The 12851-nt window shown below is 58.7% G+C and overlaps 1 protein-coding gene across 1 annotated transcript in view; it reads left to right on the top strand.

Moving 5' to 3' along the window:
- LOC144819172 (E3 ubiquitin-protein ligase TRIM39-like) overlaps positions 1–12851 on the top strand; it is a 223002-nt gene that overhangs the window by 146501 nt on the left and 63650 nt on the right. The window contains exons 10-11 of the mRNA XM_078677145.1: positions 8933–8965; positions 9467–9496. Of these exons, the coding sequence (XP_078533271.1) occupies positions 8933–8965; positions 9467–9496 (63 nt within the window). The remainder of the gene's footprint in view (positions 1–8932; positions 8966–9466; positions 9497–12851) is intronic.

Here is a 12851-nt window from a genome sequence, read left to right as displayed (position 1 = left end):
TTTAAGAACAGGTTAAAAAACTGCCTCTAATTGGACTTCTGGGATTTCCTTGTAAATGGCTCGTTGTGCGTTTAGCATCAGTTTTTTTTTCACGGGAATGCCTATCTTGCATCTCGTTTTCGTTAAGTCCCGCTAATTGAAGTGGCGATCTTGAAAATTCACGTTACACTGGAGTTAGCAGCAACTTGTAAATACGGCGATAAAAAAGCTGCTGTAACAGCAACAAATTGACACGTGGGCTGCGTTAAGTTCTTGTAAATATGCCCCTAAATTTACTGTATAAAGTGGATTGGGTTTAGCGTGAGAATGCGCCCGTTTCTCCTTCCTTTTCTGACTTTGCGTGTGTGCTGAACTGTACAGCACACATGCAAAGTGGGGCGATGGTTAAAGGGAGTCTGTGCACAGTATTTTGTACTGGAAGGTTCCTTCGCTCCAGAACTTATGCTCGGCTCAGGAGACACCCGGACTCCGGTGTTTAATTTGTAAAATATTAAGGGCCAGCGATCTGGTCAGGAGGCCGTGGCAGCTCGCGCCACCCAGAGCCAGCACATCTGTATCTTCATACACCAAGTGTGACGATTCAGACTATTCGAGGCCCCCCTCAGCTACAAGAAGGGCTTGTGCCACAGGTACTTGTGCTGATCTCCAAATGCGAAACCGGTCCCAGGATGCTTGTTTCCGGTCCAGGGAAGACATGGCTTGGCAGTTCGGGCTGGACTGTTCCCATGAGGCACAGGGTCAGACTGATTTGCATATGGCCATGTCTGAACTGGGGTGGCAGAGTGGGCTAAAGAACGGTGATGGATTAAACCCAGATCAGTTGACTGGGTGCGAGTGTTTGATTTGCTCAAACGCTCCGTCCATCACCCCCTTTTGTATCGATCTCCAAATGAGGCAGTCTGCCACATGGCGGCACTGTTTCTATGAGTGCCAGTCGTGACAATTAAGTGCTGGTGCTGAGCACCGGAAACCACCAACTCAAATTAAGTACTGCCTTACACCATGGCGCAAAGGTGTCTCCGTGAAGCACGGCACTAATGAAAGGAGCGGAGAGTGCCTTATTATCTCCTCCTCTTCTTATCACGTAGCGCTGTGCAGCATTTGCGGCTGCCGCAATGCGCTACGTGATAATACAGTACTTTGGCCCGATGTCTGTATTTAATGTTGTGCTGACCCCAGAGACAGACCCCAGAGACAGACCCCAGGGACCCCAGAGACCCCAGAGACAGACCCCAGAGACAGACCCCAGAGACAGACCCCAGAGACAGACCCCAGAGACAGACCCCAGAGACAGACCCCAGAGACCCCCCAGAGACCGACCCCAGAGACAGACCCCGGAGACAGACCCCAGAGACAGACCCCCAGAGACAGACCCCAGAGACAGACCCCAGAGACAGACCCCAGAGACCCCCAGAGACAGACCCCAGAGACAGACCCCAGAGACAGACCCCAGAGACAGACCCCAGAGACAGACCCCAGAGACAGACCCCAGAGACAGACCCCAGAGACAGACCCCAGAGACAGACCCCAGAGAAAGACCCCAGAGAAAGACCCCAGAGAAAGACCCCAGAGACCCCAGAGACAGACCCCAGAGACAGACCCCAGAGACCCCCAGAGACAGACCCCCAGAGACAGACCCCGGAGGACAGACCCCAGAGACACCCCAGAGAGCCCCCAGAGACAGACCCCAGAGACAGACCCCAGAGCAGACCCCAGAGACAGACCCCCAGAGACAGACCCCAGAGACAGACCCCAGAGACAGACCCCAGAGACAGACCCCAGAGACAGACCCCAGAGACCCCAAAGACAGACCCCAGAGACAGACCCCAGAGACAGACCCCAGAGACAGACCCCAGAGACAGACCCCAGAGACAGACCCCCCAGAGACAGACCCCAGAGACCCCAGAGACAGACCCCAGAGACAGACCCCAGAGACAGACCCCAGAGACAGACCCCAGAGACAGACCCCAGAGACCCCCAGAGACAGACCCCAGAGACAGACCCCCAGAGACAGACCCAGAGACAGACCCCAGAGACAGACCCCCAGAGACAGACCCCAGAGACAGACCCAGAGACAGACCCCCAGAGACAGACCCCAGAGACAGACCCCAGAGACAGACCCCAGAGACAGACCCCAGAGACCCCAGAACCCCAGAGACAGACCCCAGAGACAGACCCAGAGACAGACCCCAGAGACAGACCCCAGAGACAGACCCCAGAGACAGACCCCAGAGACAGACCCCAGAGACAGACCCCAGAGACAGACCCCAGAGACAGACCCCAGAGACAGACCCCAGAGACAGACCCCAGAGACAGACCCCAGAGACAGACCCCAGAGACAGACCCAGAGACAGACCCCAGAGACAGACCCCAGAGACAGACCCCAGAGACAGACCCCAGAGACAGACCCCAGAGACAGACCCCAGGACCCCAGAGACCCCAGAGACCCCAGAGACAGACCCCAGAGACAGACCCCAGAGACAGACCCCAGAGACAGACCCCAGAGACAGACCCCAGAGACAGACCCCAGAGACCCCAGAGACAGACCCCAGAGACAGACCCCAGAGACAGACCCCAGAGACAGACCCCAGAGACCCCCAGAGACAGACCCCAGAGACAGACCCCAGAGACAGACCCCAGAGACCCCCAGGGACAGACCCAGAGACCCCAGAGACAGACCCCAGAGACCCCAGAGACAGACCCAGAGACCCCAGAGACAGACCCCAGAGACAGACCCCAGAGACCCCCAGAGACAGACCCCAGAGACAGACCCCAGAGACAGACCCCAGAGACCCCCAGAGACAGACCCCAGAGACAGACCCCAGAGACAGACCCCAGAGACAGACCCCAGAGACAGACCCCAGGAGACAGACCCCAGAGACAGACCCCCAGAGACAGACCCCAGAGACAGACCCCCAGAGACAGACCCCCAGAGACAGACCCCAGAGACAGACCCAGAGACAGACCCCAGAGACAGACCCCCAGAGACAGACCCCAGAGACAGACCCCCAGAGACAGACCCCAGAGACAGACCCCAGAGACAGACCCCAGAGACCCCCAAAGACAGACCCCAGAGACAGACCCCAGAGACAGACCCCAGAGACCCCCAGAGACAGACCCCAGAGACGACCCCAGAGACCCCAGAGACAGACCCCAGAGACAGACCCCAGAGACAGACCCAGAGACAGACCCCAGAGACCCCCAGAGACAGACCCCAGAGACAGACCCCAGAGACAGACCCCAGAGACCCCCAGAGACAGACCCCAGAGACCCCAGAGACAGACCCCAGAGACCCCAGAGACAGACCCAGAGACCCCAGAGACAGACCCCAGAGACAGACCCCAGAGACCCCCAGAGACAGACCGCCCAGAGACAGACCCCCAGAGACAGGACCCGAGACCCAGAGACAGACCCCAGAGACCCCAGAGACAGACCCCAGAGACAGACCCCAGAGACAGACCCCAGAGACACCCCAGAGACAGACCCCAGAGACAGACCCCAGAGGACAGACCCCAGAGACAGACCCCAGAGACAGACCCCAGAGACAGACCCCCAGAGACAGACCCCAGAGACAGACCCCAGAGACAGACCCCAGAGACAGACCCCAGAGACAGACCCCAGAGACAGACCCCAGAGACAGACCCCAGAGACAGACCCCAGAGACAGACCCCAGAGACAGACCCCCAGAGACAGACCCCAGAGACAGACCCCAGAGACAGACCCCAGAGACCCAGAGACAGACCCCCAGAGACAGACCCCAGAGACAGACCCCAGAGACAGACCCCAGAGACAGACCCCAGAGACAGACCCCAGAGACAGACCCCAGAGACCCCAGAGACAGACCCCAGAGACAGACCCCAGAGACAGACCCCAGAGACAGACCCCAGAGACAGACCCCAGAGACAGACCCCAGAGACAGACCCAGAGACCCCAGAGACAGACCCCCAGAGACAGACCCCAGGAGACAGACCCCCAGAGACAGACCCCAGAGACAGACCCCAGAGACCCCCAGAGACAGACCCCAGAGACAGACCCCAGAGACCCCAGAGACAGACCCCAGAGACAGACCCCAGAGACAGACCCCAGAGACAGACCCCAGAGACCCCAGAGACAGACCCCAGAGACAGAACCCCAGAGACAGACCCCCAGAGACAGACCCCAGAGACCCCAGAGACAGACCCCAGAGACAGACCCCAGAGACAGAACCCAGAGACAGACCCCCAGAGACAGACCCAGAGACAGACCCCAGGAGACAGACCCCAGAGACAGACCCGAGACAGAACCCAGAGACAGACCCCAGAGACCCCAGACAGACCCCAGAGACAGACCCCAGAGACAGACCCCAGAGACAGACCCCAGAGACCCCAGAGACAGACCCCAGAGACAGACCCCAGAGACAGACCCCAGAGACAGACCCCAGAGACAGACCCCAGAGACAGACCCCAGAGACAGACCCAGAGACAGACCCCCCAGAGACCCCAGAGACAGACCCCAGAGAACAGACGACCCCAGAAGACCCCAGAGACCCCAGAGACAGACCCCAGAGACAGACCCCAGAGACAGACCCCAGAGACAGACCCCAGAGACCCCAGAGACAGAACCCAGAGACAGACCCCAGAGACAGACCCCAGAGACCCCAGAGACAGACCCCAGAGACAGACCCCAGAGACAGACCCCAGAGACAGACCCCCAGAGGCAGACCCCAGAGACAGACCCCAGAGACCCCAGAGACAGACCCCAGAGACCCCAGAGACAGACCCCAGAGACAGACCCCAGGGACAGACCCCAGAGACAGACCCCAGAGACAGACCCCAGAGACAGACCCCAGAGACCCCCAGAGACAGACCCCAGAGACAGACCCCAGAGACAGACCCCAGAGACAGACCCCAGAGACCCCAGAGACAGACCCCAGAGACCCCAGAGACAGACCCCAGAGACAGACCCCAGAGACAGACCCCAGAGACAGACCCCAGAGACAGACCCCAGAGACAGACCCCCAGAGGCAGACCCCAGAGACAGACCCCAGAGACCCCAGAGACAGACCCCAGAGACCCCAGAGACAGACCCCAGAGACAGACCCCAGGGACAGACCCCCAGAGACCCCCAGAGACAGACCCCAGAGACAGACCCCAGAGACAGACCCCAGAGACAGACCCCAGAGACCCCAGAGACAGACCCCAGAGACAGACCCCAGAGACAGACCCCAGAGACAGACCCCAGAGACAGACCCCCAGAGACCCCAGAGACAGACCCCAGGGACAGACCCCAGAGACAGACCCCAGGGACAGACCCCCAGAGACCCCCAGAGACAGACCCCAGAGACAGACCCCAGAGACAGACCCCAGAGACAGACCCCAGAGACCCCAGAGACAGACCCCAGAGACAGACCCCAGAGACAGACCCCAGAGACAGACCCCAGAGACAGACCCCAGAGACAGACCCCAGAGACCCCAGAGACAGACCCCAGAGACAGACCCCAGAGACAGACCCCAGAGACAGACCCCCCCAGAGACAGACCCCAGAGACCCCAGAGACAGACCCCCGAGACAGACCCCCAGAGACAGACCCCAGAGACAGACCCCCAGAGACAGACCCCAGAGACAGACCCCAGAGACAGACCCCAGAGACAGACCCCAGAGACCCCAGAGACAGACCCCAGAGACAGACCCCAGAGACAGACTCCAGAGACCCCAGAGACAGACCCCAGGGACAGACCCCAGAGACCCCAGAGACAGACCCCAGAGACAGACCCCAGAGACAGACCCCAGAGACCCCAGAGACAGACCCCAGAGACAGACCCCAGAGACAGACCCCAGAGACAGACCCCCCCAGAGACCCCAGAGACAGACCCCAGAGACCCCAGAGACAGACCCCCGAGACAGACCCCCAGAGACCCCCAGAGACCCCAGAGACCCCAGAGACAGACCCCAGAGACAGACCCCACAGACCCCAGAGACAGACCCCAGAGACAGACCCCAGAGACAGACCCCAGAGACAGACCCCAGGGACAGACCCCAGAGACAGACCCCAGAGACAGACCCCAGGGACAGACCCCAGAGACTGACCCCAGAGACAGACCCCAGAGACAGACCCCAGAGACAGACCCCAGAGACCCCCAGAGACCCCAGAGACAGACCCCAGAGACAGACCCCAGAGACAGACCCCAGAGACAGACCCCAGAGACCCCAGAGACAGACCCCAGAGACAGACCCCAGAGACAGACCCCAGAGACAGACCCCCAGAGACCCCAGAGACCCCAGAGACAGACCCCCGAGACAGACCCCAGAGACCCCCAGAGACCCCAGAGACAGACCCCAGAGACAGACCCCAGAGACAGACCCCAGAGACAGACCCCAGAGACAGACCCCAGAGACAGACCCCCAGAGACAGACCCCAGAGACCCCAGAGACAGACCCCAGAGACAGACCCCAGAGACCCCAGAGACAGACCCCAGAGACAGACCCCAGAGACAGACCCCAGAGACAGACCCCAGAGACAGACCCCAGAGACAGACCCCAGAGACCCCAGAGACAGACCCCAGAGACAGACCCCAGAGACCCCAGAGACAGACCCCAGAGACAGACCCCAGAGACAGACCCCAGAGACCCCAGAGACCCCAGAGACAGACCCCAGAGACAGACCCCAGAGACAGACCCCAGACCCCAGAGACAGACCCCAGAGACAGACCCCAGAGACAGACCCCCAGAGACAGACCCCAGAGACAGACCCCCAGAGACAGACCCCAGAGACAGACCCCCAGAGACAGACCCCAGAGACAGACCCCCAGAGACAGACCCCAGAGACAGACCCCAGAGACAGACCCCAGAGACAGACCCCAGGGACAGACCCCAGAGACCCCCAGAGACAGACCCCAGAGACAGACCCCAGAGACCCCCAGAGACAGACCCCAGAGACAGACCCCCAGAGACAGACCCCAGAGACAGACCCCAGAGACAGACCCCAGAGACAGACCCCCAGAGACAGACCCCAGAGACAGACCCCAGAGACCCCAGAGACCCCAGAGACAGACCCCAGAGACCCCCAGAGACAGACCCCAGAGACAGACCCCAGAGACAGACCCCAGGGACAGACGCCAGAGACAGACCCCAGAGACAGACCCCAGAGACAGACCCCAGAGACCCCAGAGACCCCAGAGACCCCCAGAGACAGACCCCAGAGACAGACCCCAGAGACAGACCCCAGGGACCCCAGAGACCCCAGAGACAGACCCCAGAGACAGACCCCAGAGACAGACCCCAGAGACCCCAGAGACAGACCCCAGAGACAGACCCCAGAGACAGACCCCAGAGACCCCCAGAGACAGACCCCAGAGACAGACCCCAGAGACAGACCCCAGAGACAGACCCTAGAGACCCCCAGAGACAGACCCCAGAGACCCCAGAGACAGACCCCAGAGACAGACCCCAGAGACAGACCCCAGAGACAGACCCCAGAGACCCCAGAGACAGACCCCAGAGACCCCAGAGACAGACCCCAGAGACAGACCCCAGAGACAGACCCCAGAGACAGACCCCAGAGACCCCCAGAAACAGACCCCAGAGACAGACCCCAGAGACAGACCCCAGAGACAGACCCCAGAGACAGACCCCCCCAGAGACAGACCCCAGAGACCCCCAGAGACAGACCCCCAGAGACAGACCCCAGAGACAGACCCCAGAGACCCCAGAGACAGACCCCAGAGACAGACCCCCAGAGACAGACCCCAGAGACAGACCCCAGAGACAGACCCCAGAGACCCCCAGAAACAGACCCCAGAGACAGACCCCAGAGACAGACCCCAGGGAGGGGGTACCATCCACTGGGCCTGCTCCGACCTCACTGCACTCTCGTGTTCTAGTCATACATGTTCTTGACATGCACACATGTACACACGGCACAGCACTGGTCACTTGCGCACTCACATTGCTAATAAATGTCAGACTCCGCCCCCCGGGTCTGTGCCCCTCCCCCTCTGTAGTGCGGGGGTGCTGCCACGTCACTGGGCGTAGTTGGTATCCGGGACGCAGGAAGCGTGAACTCAGCACCAATGGATGCACTAAAAATTGTGAAAAAACGATGAAATATGGTCCCCGATTTGAACAGGGATACTGCTACTAACAAACGTGCATAAGACTTTGGTGACAAGCAATACAAACTGATTAAGGGGAACAGCCAAAAAGAAATCACTCGTTAAATAAGACAAGTCGGATTCGATCTAGTGTTGAGGACGTACTGCCTACCCCACCAGTGGAGGTGATTTCCCATAGAAGTCATCGCCTTGCACTATTGCTAGGATATCCCTACCGAGTGCACAATTTGCTGTGAAGAACTTTGTTCTGTCAAAGGTCCTGAGGAAGGTGGTCCTCATCCACCGAAACGCGTCGACCTAGCGTGACAGTTCACATAAAAGATCTGTGACTCCTTAGACACAGAATAAAGAGTGAATTTTGAATGAATGTTAGAGGATGTGTGTTGAGTTTGTGAGAATGTTATTTGGTGTTTTCTGTAGGGCATCTCAGGTATAAAAATGTTTTTAATTGCTTAGATATACAAATGTAAACGATATTCATGTATTGATCTAAAATCTTGTTTATAATATGAATTTATAACAAAAAATATAAAAAATATATATAAAAGAATTTTTCTAAAAAAGTAAAAGATAAATAATAAATAAAAAAATATGAAAGAAATCATTGCATCTGTTATGTTTTGAAGGACTATGGTTGAAAGTAGGAACTATATGTCATAATTAAAATTTAGTAAGGCCATGAGGGAATCTCTTTTGTTGTGATATTGCTTTTCCTCTCTTTTCCCTGGCCGAAAGTATCTATAGAGGGGGTCCCTTTGATGTGTTGGGATGCTGTGCATGTGACACACATGTGATTCCCAGCTGTACATGTGACTGACACCTGACTCTCATCTCTGTTCCCAGGGGGCAACTCTCCGGAGGAAGACGGGGAGGCAGGTGAGACTAATGTCTATGTGTAAAGTACAACTGTGTAATGCACAGGTGTGACTCTCTCTCTCTCCTTCTCTCTCTCTGTCTCCCTCTCTCTCTTCTCTCTTCTCTCTCTCCCTCTCTCTCTCCCCCTCTCTCTCTCCTTCTCTCTCTCTCACCGCCTCTCTCTCCCCCTCTCTCTCTCCCCCTCTCTCTCCCCCTCTCTCTCCCCCTCTCTCTCCCTCTCTCACTCTCTCTCAATCTTCTCTCTCTCCCTCTCTCTCTCCCTCTCTGTCTCCCCCTCTCTCTCCCTCTCTGTCTCTCCCTCTCTTTCTCTCCCTCTCTCTCCCTCTCTCTCCCTCCCCCTCTCTCTCTCCCTCCCCCTCTCTCTCACTCCCATGTGTGGCCCCTGCATTTAAAGTTCATCAGCTTGGTCTGCTGACAGCTGTAGAACAGATGTGATGAGCATTAATGACGAGACCTGTGTGCGCAGGATCACACGGCTCACCTCTGCCCTTCTCTTTGCAGTGATCCAGTCGTCGGACTACGGAAATAAACGTGAGTCGCTCCTGTGTCTGTTTGTCTGTCTGCACGCGGGGCCCTCTGGGGACTTCACACACTATAATGAGAGGCTTGCTTCACGTTTGCACCACGCAGTGGCACATGTGTGACCCCGGGCTCTGAGTCATCATATGAAGCCACACGTGAGAGCGGGCTCGTAACTCTGGAGACGCCGACACAGCAACGATTGCTGCGCTGCTGAATCTGCACAAGTGCGGCGTGCTTGGGGCGCGTGACGGAGGCGCAGTGCAGCCAAGTGACCTCGGCGCGCTGTCCGGCGTCACGGGGGAAGGACGGGAATGCACCCTATCTGTACGATACGGCACATTCCTGTCCTTTCCGCCTGCGCGGGCAGCCTAGAGCCAATGCAGGCGCCCTCGCACCGTGGTACACGGCTTCCTCCGTTGCATGCAGCATGGGCAGCCTAGCGCCAATGCAGGTGCCCTCGCACCGTGGTGCACGGCTGCCTCCGTTGCAGGCACCCTCGCACCGTGGTGCACGGCTGCCTCCGTTGCATGCAGCATGGGCAGCCTAGCGCCAATGCAGGCGCCCTCACACCGTGGTGCACGGCTGCCTCCGTTGCAGGCTCCCTCGCACCGTGGTGCACGGCTGCCTCCGTTGCATGCAGCATGGGCAGCCTAGCGCCAATGCAGGTGCCCTCGCACCGTGGTGCACGGCTGCCTCCGTTGCAGGCTCCCTCGCACCGTGGTGCACGGCTGCCTCCGTTGCATGCAGCATGGGCAGCCTAGCGCCAATGCAGGCGCCCTCGCACCGTGGTGCACGGCTGCCTCCGTTGCAGGCGCCCTCGCACCGTGGTACACGGCTGCCTCCGTTGCATGCAGCATGGGCACCCTAGCGCCAATGCAGGTGCCCTCGCACCGTGGTGCACGGCTGCCTCCGTTGCAGGCACCCTCGCACCGTGGTGCACGGCTGCCTCCGTTGCATGCAGCATGGGCAGCCTAGCGCCAATGCAGGCGCCCTCACACCGTGGTGCACGGCTGCCTCCGTTGCAGGCTCCCTCGCACCGTGGTGCACGGCTGCCTCCGTTGCATGCAGCATGGGCAGCCTAGCGCCAATGCAGGCGCCCTCACACCGTGGTGCACGGCTGCCTCCGTTGCAGGCTCCCTCGCACCGTGGTGCACGGCTGCCTCCGTTGCAGGCTCCCTCGCACCGTGGTGCACGGCTGCCTCTGTTGCATGCAGCATGGGCAGCCTAGCGCCAATGCAGGCTCCCTCGCACCGTGGTGCACGGTTGCCTCCGTTGCATGCAGCATGGGCAGCCTAGCGCCAATGCAGGCGCCCTCGCACCGTGGCGCACGGCTGCCTCCGTTGCATGCAGCATGGGCAGCCTAGTGCCAATGCAGGCTCCCTCGCACCGTGGTGCACGCCTGCCTCCGTTGCATGCAGCATGGGCAGCCTAGCGCCAATGCAGGCGCCCTCGCACCGTGGTGCACGGCTGCCTCCGTTGCAGGCTCCCTCGCACCGTGGTGCACGGCTACCTCCGTTGCATGCAGCATGGGCAGCCTAGCGCCAATGCAGGCTCCCTCGCACCGTGGTGCACGGTTGCCTCCGTTGCATGCAGCATGGGCAGCCTAGCGCCAATGCAGGCGCCCTCGCACAGTGGTGCACTGCTGCCTCCGTTGCATGCAGCATGGGCAGCCTAGCGCCAATGCAGGCGCCCTCGCACCGTGGTGCACAGCTGCCTCCATTGCAGGCACCCTCGCACCGTGGTGCACGGCTGCCTCTGTCGCATGCAGGAACGGGCAGCCTAGCGCCAATGCAGGCGCCCTCGCACCGTGGTGCACGGCTGCCTCCGTCGCATGCAGCATGGGCAGCCTAGCGCCAACACAGGCACCCTCGCACCGTGGTGCACGGCTGCCTCCGTTGCAGGCACCCTCGCACCGTGGTGGACGGCTGCCTCCGTTGCATGCAGCACGGGCAGCCTAGCGCCAACGCAGGTGCCCTCGCACCGTGGTGCACGGCTGCCTCCGTTACAGGCACCCTCGCACCGTGGTGCACGGCTGCCTCCGTTGCAGGCACCCTCGCACCGCGGTGCACGGCTGCCTCCGTCGCATGCAGCACGGGCAGCCTAGAGCCAACGCAGGCACCCTCGCACCGTGGTGCACGGCTGCCTCCGTTGCATGCAGGAACGGGCACCTTCCTGCATGAAAACAATCCTGAGCGACGCTTCCTTCTTAGACGTAGAAAGAGGAAAAAACATGGAGAAACGATATTTCTCCTTTTTACGCCTCCCCCCAACTAGTGTAAGATTTCAGCACATTCCTGAATGCACGAAAACCGTGGAGTTACAGTCAAACACCCACCAGTGTCGCTTCCGCACATAAACAATCCTCAGATGCCGGCCTGCCACTTCCATGCGCTGCTTCGTGCAGCAGACATGGAAGTAACAGCATGGCATTTGCTTTAAAGGTTTGTTTATGTTCAGGAAGGGAGACTCCCTGAACTTACACAAACCGTGGTATGTTGTTTCTCCCTGTGCGCTGCACAAGGCAGCACACATGGAAAAAGCAAAAACAAGGAGGAATAAAGCATGTCTCCTCTTTTCACCAACCTAAGACCAGGGTTTCCCTGGTTTTAATTGTGGCGCTACCTCCTGTGTATGCCACTCTCGTACACAGGGGGCAGTGTCAAAATCAGTGGGTGTTGCGGTGGAACACCCACTGTTGGAAATGGGATCCCCGGCTGGCCAGGGCTTTCGCCAAAGTCAGTCAGAGACCACCACTCCCAAGTCAGGGCAAGGGAGTTACACGCCAAGATAACCCCTACTCGCCCTCTAGGTAACGTGGCGCGAGCAGCAAGGCTAAACTTGGAGGCGATGTAAGTTAAGTATTTGCGCATGCACCCCAGCAACAACACCCAGGACCCACTACAAAGGAAACTCCACACAAGGTTATATAAAAATAGCCTTTGTATTACACCAAAACACATTAGATAAAACACACACTTTACAATGTGCCAGAGGCACGGGCAGAATTTACAGGGGGTGTTTACAAGACAGGGCCACCTGGACCACTGTCAGGAATCAGAAGTAACACTTTCAGAAATAGCACTTTAAATGTAAAATTACTTTAGCACAAAATAGCACACAACCAGTATCTACTGGTAACCAGGACCTCACTAGCACCACCTGTACTAGGGAGAAAACAACCACCTATGTATTACAATACCTGTAGGGGTGTAAGAACATAACACATGATGCAATGCATAACATTCAGAGGTGTAAAAACAATTGCGCCAAACTCACGTAAGTCACCACCTGTGACTGTCCCTAGGCCCTCTGGCCTTGTTGGGGCTAGGACGCCCTGTGTCCAATGTCAGGGGGGCCTAAACGG

The sequence above is a fragment of the Lissotriton helveticus genome, chromosome 2_1 (genome assembly GCF_964261635.1).
Source record: "Lissotriton helveticus chromosome 2_1, aLisHel1.1, whole genome shotgun sequence".
NCBI classification, from domain to species: Eukaryota; Metazoa; Chordata; class Amphibia; order Caudata; family Salamandridae; genus Lissotriton; species Lissotriton helveticus.
This window is presented reverse-complemented; position numbering and strand designations above follow the sequence as displayed.